The sequence below is a fragment of the Sminthopsis crassicaudata genome, chromosome 3 (genome assembly GCF_048593235.1).
Source record: "Sminthopsis crassicaudata isolate SCR6 chromosome 3, ASM4859323v1, whole genome shotgun sequence".
Taxonomy (NCBI): Eukaryota; Metazoa; Chordata; class Mammalia; order Dasyuromorphia; family Dasyuridae; genus Sminthopsis; species Sminthopsis crassicaudata.
The window spans coordinates 50413038-50431660 of record NC_133619.1 but is presented as its reverse complement, the minus strand read 5'-3'; the positions used below and the strand labels follow the sequence as shown (position 1 = coordinate 50431660).

The following is an 18623-nucleotide window of genomic DNA, read 5'->3' as shown; positions in this document are numbered from 1 at the left end:
AACACACACACATACACACACACACACACACAGTAGTCAAAAAATAAGTAGTTTGGGAGGAGTGCATCAGCAGTGAAGATCTGGAAAGAGTTTCTGAAAAAAAAAAAAAAAATTTACATCTGAAAGGCACCTTAAAATTAAAGACACTTTTAAAGACACACAGTTAGGAGATGCAGCACTTGTGCAAGGAACAAGGCAAGTTTACATTAAAGAATGCAGGAAAAAAATGTTAATGAAGATGGAAAGAGAAGGAGATCCATCTTAATTCAGGGATCCAGAATACTTCAGTGACTAGTAGGCTTAGGAAAGGCTTCCTAAATACCCAAAGGCAGAAAAGGATTCTGAAAGGCTGAGATTAGGGGAGGGGGAAAGTCATGCCTATATAAAAGGCTCGACAGTGGATGCCCCATTTGGGGAAGACTCTTGAGGGGGAAGAATGTTAAACTACAAAGGGAAAGGTCAAATAGAATGTGAAGAGCTTTAAATATTGATGAAGTTTGCGGCAGATCAGTTTACAAGTTAAATGGAAGATGGCTTGGAGTGGAAAGATTTATGAATAAGTATGTCCAGAGGAGCTGATTGAGATCATCAAGAGGGAGGATGTAAAAAGATGAGAAACCAAGAGAAAGACTTGGGAGACAACAGGAATGATGACTGACTTAAAGCACAGTGAGAATGAGCAGGTAGACAGCTAGATGCAGAAGAGAGCTGATGAATGTATAAATTGATAAAAATTAGCTTTGGTAAGCAGACAAGCTGCCACCTCTTCCTTAAAAGACCGGAGAAAAAAAGAAAAAAAAATAAGTGACATACAGAGGGATTTTGAGGTAGAAGAGAGATCATCAGGTGATTGACTTTTATCATATTATCAAGATAATATGATAAAAAGGAGGGAATGATAGTATCTGAAAAGAAGGAAGAGTGCTAAAGAGGATCAAAAATGGCAAAGAGGATGGCAGCTGTCAACAAGCTGTTGGACTCAGAAAGCAAGAAGTACTTGGTAACCTTGACAGAACTGTTTCAACTGCCTGTTGAAGTTAAAGCCCAATCACAAGGGATTGGGGAGTGCAAAGGAAGGATGTGGAGAGAATGATGGAGCTGAGAGAACAAGGATGGTGCCGTGAAGGGAATTCAGCTGAGAATGGGATAGAACCCTGCTAGCCATGGGGTAGAGATAGCTCTCCACATTATCTAGAGACTGGAGGAGAGTACCCATAGGCCTTCTCTCAATAATGGCTGCTGACAAATTTACTTTAAGATATGCAAGTTTGCAAATGCTTTATACAAGTTGTCTCAAATTTTCTCAAACACCAACAGGGAGAAGGCAGATAAAGTCAGGCATCTGGGACAACAAAAATACCTGGTAATCAAGTCCCTAGGGGCCTGGCAATTCAAATTCTGTGTCAGTCTTTTTTTCTTATCTAAAGATAGGAGATGATGCACAATCAATAATTTTGGAATTTGTTCCTGAAATTCTTAAATATTGGTCATCTTATGACTCTAAGAGAAAATACTAGGGACATAACTTGAAATCCAATAAAAGAGCTGATTTTAAAAGTAATCTTTTCTGAAAACAAATTCAGTTATTCCTCTTCTCCCCTACTTAATGACATTATTTAGAATACAGCTAAACACCTGAAATGAAACAAAAGCTTCTCTGTACTCCAAAAATGTGTCGCAGTCAGTCAATTAAGTATTTATTAAGCAGTTATGCTGTGCCAGCATTGAGCTAAGCACTGGGGATACAACAAAAGGCAAAAAACGATGATATCCTTAGGGACCTTAGTGTTTGTTAGTTGAAAAGCAGGTATTCTGAAAATGACTGACAGGAATGTTTTGACCACTGACAGACTCATGAGAAGTATAAAAAGCAGACAATTTTGCACACATTTACTGCTACCCTCTACCCAAAATCTTTGAGGATACCTTTGTAACTATACAGCACAAGACAATTATATTAGTTGTATTGCCAAAAAAAAGGATTATCTGTGTCCAGTACATTATTTTACAAAGAATAGAATTGTACTTTTAGATTTATATCTTTAAACCAAGCCAAATTTTCAGCTTGACTTCTGTGAATTCTGATCTACTTAAAAAATTTGGCTCAGGGGCCCCTTTATACATGTAATCTTTCTGATATATCCAGCCCCAGCCTCTTTCCTAAGATTCAGTTTTGTCATCACCAACTGCCCATTAGACATTTTGAACTGGATGTGTTAAGGTCATATTAAACTAAAAAAAAAAATGCCCAAAACAAAATTCTTTCTTTTCCCCCATACCATTCTTTTCTGATATTTCCACTTTTCTGTCAAACTGACAGGTTACCCAAGTTCTTCCCCTTAGTGTCATCCTCAGCTCTTCATTATCACTTATCTCCCCCCACCCCATAACCAAACAGTTACCAAATCTTGTTTCTTTCACACATTTTGCATTCATTCCCCTTTCTTCATTCATATCTTTTAACTCTAATATCAAATATAAAATCCTGTTTGTCCTTTTAAAACTCTTCAGGACCTGGCCCCAACCTACCTTTGAGACTCATTATACTTTATCTCTTTCTCACAAACTTTATTCCTGTTTCTCATATATGGCACCTGATCCATCTCTGGACCTTTTCCCAGGCTGTTCCACATCCCTGGAATGCATGTACTTTCTCACTTCTGTCTCTTAGAATCTATCATTTCCTTTGAGATTTATCTATAACATCATCTTCAACATGATGCCTTTTTTGCTCCCTTAGTTGCTAGTGCCTTCTCCCTGAAAAGAATGGAAGCTCCTTAAAGGTAGGCGTGGTCTCGTCTCATTTTTGTCTTTTTACTCTCTATATGTAGCACAGTGCCTGGCATGTAATAGTGACCAAGTAAAAGCTTATGATAAGTATTAGGATAAGCAAGTTACTATCTTAAGAATTTTTTGACCATGTTGGGTACTGTACTAGAAAAATACTTAGAGAGAAACACATATTCTACTCTCAATTAACATTTCACAAGATAATAAAACATTTAATGGCATTTAAGGCTGATGCCTCTGCTACCATCTAATGATAATATGAATCAACATGTCTAAAATGGAACTTAAACTTTAACTAGTGCTTCTTTTCTAACTTTGCTATTTAATGCCATTTTCTCATTTAATGCTAACTTTTACATCCTACAATGGAATACATGTTTCTTAGGGATGGGCTCTTTAGTTTCTACAGAGCCAGCAGACAGAGCACATGGAACACATTAAAAATTTAACAAATGTTTGCTGAAGCTCTAACCTTTTGATCCTTTCCTTTTCCTCACCTCACACATCTGGCCATATACTAACTATTTATAGCTCTGAAAAGTTTTTCTGGCCTCTTATCTCTCCTTACCATCCTATTAGTTTTGGGCCCTTGTCTCTTCTTCCTATAACTTCTGGCAGCTTATCTAAATGGCTTCCTGACTGTTCTGCCTCCAGTTCATTCTCTACACCGCTGTCCAGGAAATCATCCTGATGAGCCACTTCACTCTTCTCAAAGCATCCCAATGTTTCCATACTGCTTAACCAAAAAAGGACAGATTGGTTTCGGCATTCAGCCTGCCTGTTGAGTCTATTATATTATTGCTCTACATTATTCTATACTTCAGCAAAACTGGAGCATTTCCCAATGCTGCTTCTTACATTCCCTTCTCCCATCTTTACCAGTCAGTGTTTAGTTTCCCAAAACTGAAATGGAATTTTTACTCATATCCCAACTGCTTTCTCCAGGAAGCTGTCACTGATCATCCCAGATCACTTCTTTCACACTTCCCTCTCCTCTCCCATTTGCCTTCTTAGGTTCTCATGATTGCAAGGCTTCATCTAGCTTTGCACTCAACTTCTAGGGCCAATGTACTGCACATGGCTGAACATTAATAAATGTGGTCAAGTCAAACTTACCAGCCATTATTAACACAGAATGATGTTATCAAACAAAATGTTATAACTGAATGTATAAAGAAAAATGTTAATAGTCTGTTAGTTTCATTAGAATAAAACTACATATATTTTGGGAGTTGAATCAGAAAACAATTAGTGTTGTTCTACCAAAATTCTACAAAAAAGGGATTTTGAATCTGCTAGTGTCATCTTATAACTTGCTGTTATGTCTATCATTCAAAGTGGCTGGAAGTTATAAAGACTTTAATTTCTTTTCAGATAAAGAGTCTGATTTTGCTGTTATCTATATAGTAAGGTTTCTTTTGAAATATGAGCAAGCTGCTCATTGTGATTCCCTTGAAACACACTTATTTGGACAAGATGACTATCAATTCAGATTTTAAATATTCTCATATATACAGGTGTTTAGCAAATATTCTTTAATGATGAATGCATAAAAATATAGTCAAACTTTAAAAGACTATACTGAAGTATATATTATACTTAGCAAACACTAAGATAAATGAATAAAATGCAAAATAGCACTTTGGGTTACTGAAGTGTTGAAACAGAGTTTAGGATATACATTATCAAAGTCATTGCCTTTTCCATATATACACATACATACACACTATTTATTCATACTAAGTATGTGTCTAAAAATTGCATTTTAAATTCATTAACAAAGTCAGTGCGAATTTTGTAGCATGCCTATGTAAAAATAATTATACAATTATTTAAGCAGTAACAAATACAATGAGGTAATACTAGATGTTAACATGAATTTTGGCTCTGTACCTTGCATTCTTTTGAATATCAATCAATAAGCACATAAGTGAACTCTATTAGTCAATGTACCAGTAATAAGTATTAGTAATACAAAGCAAAATCAGAAACAATCCCTGCCTTCAAAGAGTTTACATTCTTAATGGGGAAGATAAACAGCACATACTCCAATTTATATGTGCACATAGTAGAAGTTCAATGAATACTTGTTGAGTAAGATTAAAGCCAAGAAACTTGCATTTCTAATACGGTCACTCTTACATTTTTACTTCTCTACTGTTTCATTACCCAAAAAAAAAAAAAAATTGTGGGCAATATTGACAAAATTTTTGCCTGTCTCTAAATGTTATCTACACCATACTTTTCATTTTTGATGCTAAATGCTCATGAGAGACATAACTGGATAAATTTAGGCTTAGAAAAGTTAACTTAGTTCTTGTTTACTCAAAGTTAAAAAAAAAACACAAAAAAAACCCAAAAAGACATAAATTAACAATTTAATAATCTTGATTGGAACAGACTTTTATTGATTTTGGTCAAAGGCCATTGAAAGATTTACAGAAATAGAATAAACTGTAATCTCTAAAATAAGACCAAAATTACTATAATGATTGTGTTTTTAAGTGTAAGAATAGGTAACATTTTAGAAGTGATTTCATAAAAACATATCAAGAACTTAGGAACACTTTTGGGGGGGGCGCAATGGGAATTCGGATCTGTGAATCTGTGTAGGAAACTTCCAATGTGGAAAGAAGGCAGATACTTGTCTCTGACTTATAGTCTTAGAAGAATTGAAGGTTCAATAAAACAATTGTCATATCTGTGGTTGTGCAGCTATTATGTGGCAGAGGCAGGATTTGAAAAAAAGATCTATTTGACTCATGGAAGGGATCTCTACATCATATTACCTCTCATACAATGTATAAGTTTTATTATTTCTAAAAAATTTATTCGAAAACAATGCCTTAACTTTATTCTCTTAATAACTATTCATCCTAAATATTTTAAATAATTCAGAACTATCTAGCCCCATTGACCTTACTGTTATTACATTTTTAAAAATTAAAGACAAAAAAAAAACCTGAATTATACATCCAGAACCTGGTGTGCTATAAATGAAGAATCAAAGTTCTTAGAATTCTTTAAACTGGTGTTAAAAGGTTGCATATTACCAAAATGTAGATACCAACAGGTAAATATGTCTATTTAGCTGTGATACAAAATAGGTCCCTTACAAAATTTTGCATATTTTCTCTTGGTTCTGTTGTATTTCATTAACTCAATCCCATTTATTGAAAACGTGTACCTTGCACTTTTCTACTTCTTCTTCAATTTTCTCAACAATAGCTGCATCCAGAATTTGTAAATCACAAGATGAGCGAGACAAAGCACTGACAGGATGCGCCTTTAGCCACGTAACAATTTCTTGAACTTTCTCAGCACTACATTAAAAAAAATTCATTATTTTTCTTCCAGAGATAAAAATGTTCTGAGGGAATTATATATCATAGCAAAATTACAACAGTCCCCAGATTTGTGATCTTACAATATATAATCATTTAGTTTATTCTAGACAGAGAACCAATACAAACTTGGAAATGTTATGTCCTAAAACCAAAATCAACATAACAAAAAATGTATCTTAAAAACATTCACTGAACATATGATATGAAAACAATGCCATTAGCATCATTATTAAAATATAATTTTACTTGAACAATGAACAAGATTTTATAATTGGTCTGGTCAACAACCACTGATTTGAACTACTGCATCACGGAAATGACACAAAAATTACATACCCATTCTCATTTTCACCAGGCCAAATGTCATCTTCATAGAAGACATCTTCTTGGCTGTTCTTAGCTACGTAACTAAAGAGTTCTGGTACCCTACCAAGAATAATAAAATGCATTTTAATTATAGTGCTCCTCTGTAACCATTTGTTCCCAAGTGCTATAGATAACTGATTATTATAGCTAGGGAATTTATAAAGAGATTTAAAAGACTCAAGAGACAGATCATTGTTACTATTAGTTTAGAAAAACTTTTGTATGTGGACTGGTTAAAGAGTAAGGCTGACAAAACTTAAAAAGAACTCATGATATTTAGCATTCTTTAAACAAATTCATAACTAACATAAAAAACAAATTCAGCATACTAGTATGAATAAATCAGAGGAAAAAAAGATTTTAGATAAAAAATAGATTTTTGAGTTTTGTAATCCTTAAAACAAAGTTGAGAGATTCTCTTATCAAAAGTCTTACAGTATTATAACTATGACATTAACTTTTTCCAGGTTCCACTCATGCACGTTTAAATCCTAAGGTCTAATTTATTATTACTAACAGAAAATTTAGAATTTACTTTTCCAGAAATAAATTTATAAATTGAACATAATGAAAGTAAGAAATATGGAACTTGATATTCCAGTGAAGCAAATATATATGTACGCATTTAAAATTGCTGTAAAAAATTTTTTTTTAAATATTCCCACAGTACTTTAAAACTTGAAAACATTATTTTAAAAGTTGAAATGTGTTCTGAAAATACTACTTATATGGGAAAACATATCTTAACTGAATTTAATTTTTAGTTTTATTACAAAACTCAGAAAACTACTGTGCTAAGAATTCTCATCTTATTCCCTTTTTTACCTTTCAAATGCTTACAAAATACAAAATAATAAAATAGCAATATTTATTGAGGCTATTGTGTGCAAGATTCTGGAATAATTAAATCATTTATCAGTAAAATTTAGATGGAAAGGGAATGAAACCTTTAAAATCTCCTATGAAAGGGGCAGCTAGGTGGTGCAGTAGATAGAGCACCAGCCCTGAAATCAGAAGCACCTAAGTTCAAACGTAATCTCAAAACACTAAACACTTTCTAGCTGTGTGACCCTGGGCAAGTCATTTAACCCAACTGCCTCAGCAAATAAATAAATAAATCTCTTATGAATATTAACAAACTGATTTTTGAAAACAGACGTCAATTTTATAAAGTAAGCACTTTTAATTTCTCAGATATTAAAAAATATTAAAATACTTCTTTTATCAGCACATGTAAATTAACTATATTATAAAACATATAGCGATATTAACAGCTGATATTCATTTAGTATTTTCAGATTTGCAAAACAATGTAAAATATCTCATTTAATTCTTATGAGCTGCCAAATAAGTACTTTAGAAACTAGACATCATCTTATGTGATACACATAGTACAGTATGGTAAAAAGAACAGTTAATTGGAAAATTTTGATTTTTTCAATCAAGTATGACTCTGGACAAGTCATCTCTTTTTAAGTTTCACTGTTCTTGTCTTTTGGACATTTCAAAAGTCCTTTCTGGCATTAACATTTTATAATCATGTAAGGACCTAGAAAATTGGAGAAGTATCATTTCTAAAAAATGAAGGTAACTCAGATATAAGATTGAAAAAAAAATCATTGAAAAAATATAAGTTATTTCTATTTTTAAAAGTTATTAATAAACTCTATGCTTTGATTTTTTTTTTTTTTGCATGAGATTTATATCTGGCTGAAGCAAAGTTCTGGCTTGGAAACTTTCCTCATGATGAATAGTACAACTTTCAAGAAGAAGTAATGGAATATTTATCTCATTAATTTCTCTTTTTTTTTTTTTTTGGAAACATTAATTAAGGTCACCATTCACTCTATTTTGCCATACTGAATGATGTGGTCACCTGTGATGATGGCATTACTAAGGAAAAATTAAGTTTAAAACATTTTAAATGCTTGTATTTAATTTAAAACCAAAAAACTAAAATCAGTTTAACAAAATGAATTAATGCCACTAAATCATATGGTTGTGGGGAAGAATATGAGAGGGGACTTTATGAACCACTACCTTTCAAGGTACTCTGCCAGGAGCTGCTCCACAGCACAAGAATACATCCATTCATTGCCAACTTTTTTGGTGTATCCAGGAACCTCTTCATTCTTCTTATTGAACTTCAAGTTCAACCCCACATTGGCTTTGTGGTCTCCATGGGGACTATTTAAAATACAAACAAAAAAAGCTTATTAATTTTGATCAGGCAACAAATTAAAACAGCTTTCCGATTTCAGAAAAATTTGGTTTGATTCCATATTTTAGTAATTGGGGCTACTTAATTGTGAAAAATAACAGTTCAAAGTAGAAGAAAAACTCCAGAAGCTGAATCAAGTAAAGCACAGATAAATAACTTCGTTAAAAAAGAAAAAAAAAAATTCAACAAGAGGCAGGAAATTGGATATTAAAAAATAAAAAAATCAACAAAAATCTACCTTCTCTTCTACTTCTCAATGAGAAAGGGGGAAAAAAAATGTGTTAAGAACATGTACAATCAGGCAAAACATTCCTAACTTGGCCACTCTGAATCCATAACTTCTTTATTAGGAGGTGGGTAGGATGCTTCATTCTAAGTCCTTTGGAATCTTTGTAGGTCATTGTGCAGATCAATTTCAAAGCCTTATAAATTGCAACACTTGTTATGGCATACTTTGTTCTACTGGTTCTGCTCACTTAACTCTGTACTAGTTCACTCTAATCTTCCCAGGGTTTTTTTTTTTTTTTTTTTTAAACATTCTCTGTCATCATTTCTTTAAGCATAACAGTATTCCATCATATTTATACACCTAACTAGTTCTTTTTCAAAGGCAAATTGATAGGTATCCACTGTTCCAATTCTTTCGTCACCACAAAAGGAGCTGCTATTAAATATTTTGTACAGCTTTGTTTTGCTTAGGGCTAATCATTTTTCTTAACCCGTCTTCTCCCTTTTCTTCCTCTGTTTAATGAAATTATTTCTATACCTAATTCTCTTCCCTCCTTTGGATGAGAATCATATTCTCACCTTTTCTCATCTTTCTGCAGACTCTCTCATGCACCTGGATTACAGAAGATAAATTTTTCTCATCCTTCTCCCTTTCCACCAACTAGTGTATCATATTTCAAGGTCTCTACTTATTTAAAGCAATAACTACTAAATAATGCATGATCCTGACTGTAGCTTCTTGAAACTTGAATTTTGCCCTTTTGGCTGCTTGCAGTATTTTTTTCTTTGACTTGAATTATAATGTTCATTTTGGATTTTTTTCAAGATGTGATCAGTGAAGTCTTTCTGTTATTCTTTGTCCTCTAGTTCTAAGAGATATGGGCAGGTTTTTTTTTTTTTTTTAAATTTTTTAATATATGCTAAAATATAATGAATAATGTTCTTTTTTTAGATCGTGGTTTTCAGGTAATCTAAATGATAATTTTTGTTTTTTCTGGAGGGGCAACTGAGGCTAAGTGACTTGCCAAGGGTCACACAGCTATTAGTGTGTTAAAAGTGATTGAGGCCGAATCTGAACTCAAGTCCTCCTGACTTTAGCACTAATTATTATCTACTGCACCATCTAGCTACCCCCATCTAAAAGAGCCTTATTTTTCCCCCCATATAGGTTTACCAGTTCAATTGTTTCTGCTACTTAACTTTTTTTCAGGTTTTTTTTTTTTAAACTTAACTTAGTTATTATTTCTTTCTTTTTTTTCATGGTGCCACAATTTCCATTTAATTCAGTCAATTTTTTAAGAGTTTTGTGGCTTGGGTAAAAGTTTTTTACCTCATGTCAAGCTATTAATTCCTTTTCCAGTATTTTCTTCTACAGCTCTTTTCCTGTTTTTCCTTTAGTGTTCTCATTTAACTTACAACAAATGCTTTCATTTTAGGTGAACTTAGGCCCAATTTCTGTTTTTCTTAGAGACTTTGCTTATAGATGTTTTAAGAGTAATTTTCTTCTGGGTTTGTGTCAACTATCTGTCATTATTTGCGGGGGGGGGGGGGGGGGGGGGAGAAGGGAAGAGATTTTTTTGGTTCATTTTCCCAGTCTCTCTTGATTTCAAACTTATATTTGGATCGGATCTATGAACTTATAAAGGGAATATGTGTTGCTGAAGTTGGATCTTCTGGGGTCTTGGAGATTTGTTGCTGTTTTCTTAGAGATTTGAGTATTATATTATTTCAGGATCTCAAGAAGAGCTCTGGCTGGGCCTCTGAAAATTTTCCGTGCTCTCAAAGTAGTCTGATCCATGGAAAACTTGTCCAAACTCCGTAATCTCTCTCCAGACCTATGTTTGGTTCTGAACAACGTTACCTACCTATGCTGATGTTTCAGTAGAGCATTCCTGAACTTAGTTCCTATCAAACAGCCTAGAAATCTCTACTAGTTCAGTGCGTGAAAACTGACGCCTCTCCTTTGGTCTGGATTTCCTGTCTGGCTTATCCTACTGCTGAGTATGGCCTGAACTGGAGGCTAGAAATGAAGATCCACCTTCCGTTCATGGGAAGCCACATGGCTGCTGCGTGTTTCTTGCTTACTACACAGCCAAAGGGCATGACCACAGCTCAGTCCTGTGCTCAGCCTGTCACAGGTCTGCTCTGAGGAGTGGGAGCCCAGCTGCCACCAGCTCTATCAGACCTGCTCTCGCTCTCATGCACAGCCTTTGCATGCTCTTGGCTAGTTACTCATCTCAGCCTATTCCCCATCTCTACTCCTACCCCAGTGTCCACAGAACTCTTCTACTGCCAGCATGAGATGGAAAAAGGGTTCAATGTAATTTTTTCCTTTGATTTTCTACTCAGGACTCAGCCTGCTGCATTTTCTATATCTATGTGTAGGGGTAATATAGCTTGACTATATCTGGCTGGAGCTCTTCCTTCTACTCCTTCAGTTGGATTTACCTTCCAACATTTTTAGGATATACAGACACTCTGATACCTTTTTTCAAGGTTCAATTAATTACCTATTCTAATTAAGAATTATCTTTTTTGGACAAGGCATTTCATAAAAGTTGAATTAGATGAAAAATCAGAGGAATTTATGTAAAAAGCTGAATTAAGAAAAATTAAAATTATATTTTTAAATCACTATTGAAACATTAAATATTTCATTTTCTTTCCACCTTATAGTGTTAATTATTTTTCTAAAAACTTACTTTCTCCTAGATCCTCTTCCAATAAAAATACTTCCTGTAAACCTTGAAACAAGGTATCCACTCACTCCAAGACGACTGGCCAAAACATATCCAGGATTGTATTTTATAGAATATTTCTTTAAATATAAAAACAAAAAAAATCATTATGGTGCAGGGCAGAAATATGTAAGTGCTTTATATTTTTTCCTGTATTTTAATCTCTGCTCTTATTTCAAAGGGAATAAATTTGTCATTATATCCTTGAGCTATATCAATGAAGGAATTCTTAAATGTAGCTGACCTATTTAGAAAAAAAACTTGGGAGATTTTAAATTTTTTACTTCTCACCAAATCTATATTCCCAAGAATTAAAAGAAAACATGAAAATCAACTCTCTTTGTGTGTGTGTGTGTGTGTGTGTGTGTGTGTGTGTGTGTGTGTGTTTAAGTAAGTACAAGGAAATGGAATTAAATCTTGTTTATTCAAGGGAAGATACAATGTAGACAATTTGTCTAAAAAACAATGCTACCAATCTATCCATGTTTTCACTAGGCAGAAAACTGTACCAATTGGATGTTACAAATGGAAGCTAGTCCCTGACATCAATGACAATACCAATAATGATAACTTTATATCACGCTGTAGTTTTCAAAAAGCTTCTATCATAATGGCTCTCTGAGGAAGGAAGTACAATTATTGTCCCCATTTTGTAAATAATAAAATGGGGGTTCAGAATAAGAGCCTCTGCTGCTGAACACAACACACTTTTTATCAGAAACTTCATTATCTGAGGTAGGAATAAAAAAAGGAGCCATAGAGATTTATTCCAAGGGATATGGAGATAACATTAGGATAAGCACAAACTAAAATAATAACAAATGCCCTATAAAATAAAATATACATTTGTGAGTCTCAGAGTAAAGGAAGGGAGAAGTGATTTAGAGGAAATAGAAAAGAGATTGAGGCTGTATTTATACAGAGAAGGGAATGTATCAATGATAGATAATAACTGTATAACGGATGCATCTCCTAGGATTGTTGATAGAGGAAAAAAAGGTCATGGTCACCATGATCAGGAAAAGGGGAATCAGATTATAACCTCATGCAATGATGTCCCATCCAGACCTTGTTGTCAAAGAGCATTAAATCTGAAGGAGAATAAGGAAGTAGATAATAACCGGGAAAAGGGGAGTAACTGTTATGCAGCTGTTTATTAGTGAACATTCCTCCCCTGAATGTCAGGGACCAAATAAAAGTCCAGGAGGAAGAAAGGAGGGAGAGATTAGAAGAACATCTGTGGGAAGAAGGGCCCATGAAAGGGATCCTAGGGAACAAGAAACTTCATAGTATAAAATTTAGTTCAGTGTTAGCCTTCAAATGGTAGCAGCTTTAATGAATCTTTAAAATCTTATATAATTTAAAATACAGGCACACTATGCTCTGCATGATTTATAAAGTTTGATCTTTGAACCTAGCCAATTTCTTCCTAGAGGATTTGTTAATTATGACAACTCTGCACAAGTCTGAACTAACAATTTTAACTGAAAAACAGAATTTTGTGAAGGTTTGCATGGGCTTCTGAAACATAACTACTACATCCCATTTTAAAAACTACAATAATTTTAGGCATTAGAGATCTCACTCATCAGGAACCAAAGTCATGAGATGGAAATGTTTTTATTATGTTTCCAAAATAAAAGATATATCTTATTAGGCAGAGAAAGTTACAAAACAACATTTTAACTACCTTTAATATATCTAAATACCATTTACTACTTAACATTTCATGCAAAGATAGACTATTTGTCTAGACAAGGTGAAAGGCTATACTCACATGCTGGTTCTGTATTAAGGCATCAAGATGAGGTTCACATGGAATGTTGAAAACCACACGAATTCTACCTTCTGTGATCACATCCCCTGAATCCTGAACCTTTGAGAAGAAAAATAGTTTGTTGAAGATCTTTTGCATTTAACGTCTCACCTAAACTAAAATGTAAGCCATAATTTTAAAAAACATGAAAAGAGAATTAAAATCAGTAATAAATAATGAGAACTAACTTCGCCTGTGCAGCCATAGTAAGGAGTTCCCAACATAAAGACTGTACTTCTAGGTGGAAACAGGTCATCCAATGTTTTGATATTAGAGAAATGTGTCTCAAAAGCACTGATATCCTAAAAACAAAGACATAAAAATCAGTAAGAGTGAAATTTTCAAAAGAATTTAAGATTTCTGTTTTGAGTTTGTAACTGTATGGAAAGAAAATTTTACCCATGATTATTTTCTGTGAATAATACAATCGGAATTGTAAAAGAAAAGAGGCACCATATTATCTTTTAAAGTCCATTGTTGAATATTCAGAGAGTAACTAGAGTTAACTATAACTTAAGATTACTGCTAAAAAAAGATAATTTTATGTTTACTAATCTATGTAGATTTATTTTGGGAGAGGAAAATATATTAGTAGCACACAAATAAAAAAAAGAAGCAAATGCGTGATTGCAAATGCTTTATATTTTTGAAAAATCTAGCTATCATAAGCTAAATTGTGTTTTTTACCTTTCTTTTTAGAATGTCAGCAATTCAGAAAATGTCACATTTATAATTTTAAGTCATAGAGTTATTTTCCATTTTACTACCTTCTAAAAGGTAATAGGATTAATCTTTTTCTTTATGTAGTGTGCAATAGTAGGCATCAAGAAGAGATTGAAGCCTAAAAGGAGCCTTACCTTGACAATAGTTTGATAAACAAAGGGAAGAACTTGTTTTGACCACTGTTTCTCCAGATGAACCTCACCATTTTGATTTAATTGATATTTATGACCGGTAAGTAACTGAGCATACACAACAACAGAAGTTTCATTTATTATTATTCCTTTTCTTCTCTGGTAGCTAAAAGGGGGAATACAAGGGAGAAACTTATATATGTAAATAAGTCGGGAGTAGAACCCAGTCCCTGTCCAAAACTGTTTCAACTGGATTAATAATTAAATGCCCAGAAAACCTTTAAAGAAATATGTGAACAACTCTGGATATACTTCTCATGTTTTATGTATTGTTGATGTCCTTCTGCTGTTACCTGATCCTACTCAGAAGTATGCATAGCATATTGTGTGAATAAGAATTACACAGCATTCTCAAGGGAAAAAACTAAAATATAAAATTGTATATGTGTGTATATATACACACATAAATATATATATATACACACACACATACACACACATATATAATTATAATTATTCTGTAAAGATACCTGTAAGTAGAAAAAGGCAGCAGCAGACTGAAACTAGTAATAGAGGGGGAAAAAAACAACCAAATTAACTTATAGCTTACTATGTTTTTAAAACAATGTAACATTTAATTTGAACAAGTTTTATATTTTAAAAAATAGAATACAAATTACAGATCTAAATTTACTCAATACTTAATTTATATGTTGACTCATTTTATAAAGACAATTTCTGGAAACATACTGATGATATACTGAAATACCTTCTAATGCAAAATTAAAATTGTACCTGAAAGGGAAAAAAAAATTTATAACCAATAATTCTAATGGAGAAATATGGACTAAAATGTCAGGCATTTGAAAATATAATCTCTTCCTGCATCTTGATGACCAATTCTATTCAATGTAAAGCAAAAAAAAACTTTGTGTCTAAGTGTCTATGATGATCAAGGCATTATACTAGAAACTGTTGACATAAAGGCAAAAAATGAAATACTCCTATCCTCAAAGACTTTCTTCCTGGGATATAGCCATATATGTATGTACGTATATAGCTATATATATAAAATAAATCTGTAGATTTATATAGATAAATGAATGTGAAATAATTTTAGAATCGAAAGAACATTAACAACTCAGGGAAAAGGAAAGCCTCAACATAGAAGATGACTTTTAAGTAGAAAGCTTTTTACAATTTTAAGAAGCATAGTAAGAAAGAAGAGAATACTTTAGGGAAGATGGCACAAGTCTGTGTCATGGCATAGAGATAAGAGATTGAATGCAAAATTCTGTGAACAGGAAGTATTTCATTTTAGTTGGAATTCAGAATACATAAAAAAGAAGGAATGTTAGATAAATTTGAAAAACTAAGAGCCACACTATAGAGAAGTGATAAAGAGCCACTAAAGATTTCTGATTTATGCTTTAGGAAGACTATTTTGGTGGCTATATAAATATTAAAGAAAAAAAAGTGACACTAAATTAGGATGGGAGCACTGTAAATGGAAAAAAGAACAACCAATAAAAATTTTAAACAAATTAGACTGAAGATGAGGGCAGGTGAAAAGTTAAAGATGACAATGAAGTTGAGAATCTGGGAACTGGAAGGATGGTGAATCCTTCAACAGAAAAAGTAAAATATAGACAACAGAAAGACATGATAATATGAGATACTGAAGGGACATGCAGGTGAAGATTATCTAATAAGAAATTGGCAATAAGGAAGATCAATAGGTCAGGAGTGGATATATAAATCTTGCCTTTGTTTGAGTAGAGAAAACTGAATTTATGGGATGAGATCATTAGGTAGAGAAATGAGAAAAGGACCTTGGAAAGGACCTTCATGATTCAACAAAGGAGACAGAGGGAAAGGCCAGGAGCAGAGCCAGAATTGAACAGTGTCACAAAAACAATGCAGCAAAGTATCTAGGAGGAAAAGGTAATTGATAGTACAAAAAATACAAAAAACTACTAAGACTTTAAATAAGAAAAGACTACTAAATTTAGCAGGTAAAAAAGACTGTTGACAACTTCAGAGATTACATTTTGGTAGAGTGGCACAGTAAAGAAGTTAAACTACGTTTAGAATTGAGTGGAAAGTAAGGAAAGAAGTGAATACAAATCCTCCCCCCGCCCCCCCCCCCCCCCAGGAATTTGACTATAAAATGGAAAAGGAAAAACAGCATGATAGCTTGAAGGCATAGTTAGGCTTCATGAAGCTTTTTAAAGAATAAGGCAGACCTGGACATGCTTGAAGGCAGGAAAGGAGGAGTCAATATGACGAGACCAGAAGAAATTAATTTTAGTGGAGAGAGGTTAAAAAAAAAAAGAGACCAGGCTATCATCACAAGCTGCTGAGGGAAGTGACAAAGGTCAAAAGCCTTTCAGAATTCTCTGGCCAGCAAAGCTGTTGCTATCTGCATAGAACAGAGGGGCTGCTGGGGTAAATTTTAAAAGTTTTCTTACCACAATCTCTCTCAATCTCTTTTCCATTTGAGGAAGTGGAGCCCTGGGGAGATTCAGCTAATCCAGGGGGTTCAGTAAGTTTTAAAAACTAAAATGGATTTCTGGACATAGATTAAGTAACAGTTGAAGTGAGAAACTCAAGTGAGACTGTAGAAGTTAAGGCAGTTAAAAGGAGTTAGTTCAAAGAAGAGTTCAGAAGAAGAAAATCAGTTAACGGAAGAGTTCTAAGAAGAGTTCAAAGGGCAGCTCTGATCTGAGCTGAGGCCTGCCCTTGCTCCGGCCCCCCCCCAGGTTAGCTGAATGGCTTCCTAGCCATTGGCTTGGAAAGCTCTGTAGCTACTGGCTGAGGATCGGACTGAGGAGTGTGACCAGCACAGCCCAGAAAGCAGAGGCTCTAAAAGAAAAGTCTGAGAACATGTAGGAAAAGCTGTGGTTTCAGCAGGAGGTGGCTCAGGGAGCCCAGGAGCCTAAGGGGGTGACAGAGCTGCCAACTCAGACCCTGCTGGGGGTACTGCCTGAAGAGGCATGGCCCGAAAAAGCTCTCAGGAACCAAGGAAGGTAGAGAATCAAGAGGAGAAGGGCAGAAAGCAATGGAGAAGAGCACGATACCTCCCAAGAGCAATCAATGGGCGCTTTGCAGCATCAAGGTGTGAGCTGCCCCTTGAAGTGGATGCTCTGGTTATAGCCATCTCCTTATGTGAATGCCCCACACATAATTCCATTTACATTATGAAGTGTGTACAGAGTTTTTTGAGAATTATTGGTAAAACATAAAACATCACTGGAGGCTTATATGAGCTATGGTCTGGAGAGGGCCGATCCCCAAAATACTTAGAATCTGGAGTAGTTAACTGAGGGCCCAAATGGGGAAAAGGGAGGGAGGAACATTGCCTACAAGCTATAATCACATACCTGAAATGTCTAAGAAACATTTTTATACTGCACATACAGAAACATCTTGATTCAAACTTGTAAAAATCTTTCAATGAGACAAAACTAAAGAGACAAGTTTTCAGGTAAAAAGAAAACTAAATCCAAGAGAATTGTTGGTTATTATTCAACTGGAAAAATAGTTGGGAAAATGACTTCTCTTAATTTGCAGTATGCCCATTTTAGCAGTAGTGTATTTTAAGTAGCTGATAAATGATGTCAAAATATTAGAAAAGTAAGTTTTTCCAATGTGAGAGACACTTAAGTGAAAATGAGTAACATGTCACCAATAGTAGTTCATTCATAATTAATTTATTCCAGATACTTCATTCTTTTTCTGAGCAAATAATAAGCCTAACTGTCCAGCACTCAACATAACTATTTACAAATAAATTTGTGAAAGAATAGTCATGTTTTGGTTCTGTAGTATTAAAATATAAAATATATACTACTTACTGTTCTGAGATTGCTTGGACTTCTTTCATCCAGTTAGACTGTTCTTTATCTCCAACATGAGCTACTTTAGTTGGTGGGGCAGTTTTTCCCAAATAAAGCTTCTGTGTTCCTTGAGTTTCTTCTAAGTAAAACCTTCAAAATCAAAACAATGCAACATATCTGGAAAACCTAGTTTAAAGTGGAACCTTTTTGGTAAGTTAACTACACTGTGTCAGATGCCAGTAAGACTAGAAGGTGTGAAGAGAACAACCCACTTTTTCTTGATGTAGGATGCCCATCCTTTTGGATTCCATTAAACTATATGAATGAAAAAAATTTAAAAATAAATAAAATTAGCAAAATTCGTATTTCTCAAATGTTCTAAAGTATTTATAAACAGTTCTCACAAAGCGGCATATCCTTGAGC

At 33.9% G+C, this 18623-nt stretch overlaps 1 protein-coding gene across 3 annotated transcripts in view; it reads right to left on the bottom strand.

Annotated features, from left to right (window-relative positions):
* XRN1 (5'-3' exoribonuclease 1) overlaps window positions 1-18623 on the bottom strand; it is an 84845-nt gene that overhangs the window by 30056 nt on the left and 36166 nt on the right. For all 3 annotated transcript variants that reach the window (XM_074298440.1, XM_074298439.1, XM_074298442.1), the window contains exons 20-27: window positions 18218-18349; window positions 14364-14526; window positions 13695-13808; window positions 13468-13566; window positions 11655-11770; window positions 8544-8690; window positions 6474-6563; window positions 5978-6113 (exon numbers count right to left, since the gene is read on the bottom strand). In XM_074298440.1, coding sequence (XP_074154541.1) covers window positions 5978-6113; window positions 6474-6563; window positions 8544-8690; window positions 11655-11770; window positions 13468-13566; window positions 13695-13808; window positions 14364-14526; window positions 18218-18349 — 997 coding nt within the window. The remainder of the gene's footprint in view (window positions 1-5977; window positions 6114-6473; window positions 6564-8543; window positions 8691-11654; window positions 11771-13467; window positions 13567-13694; window positions 13809-14363; window positions 14527-18217; window positions 18350-18623) is intronic.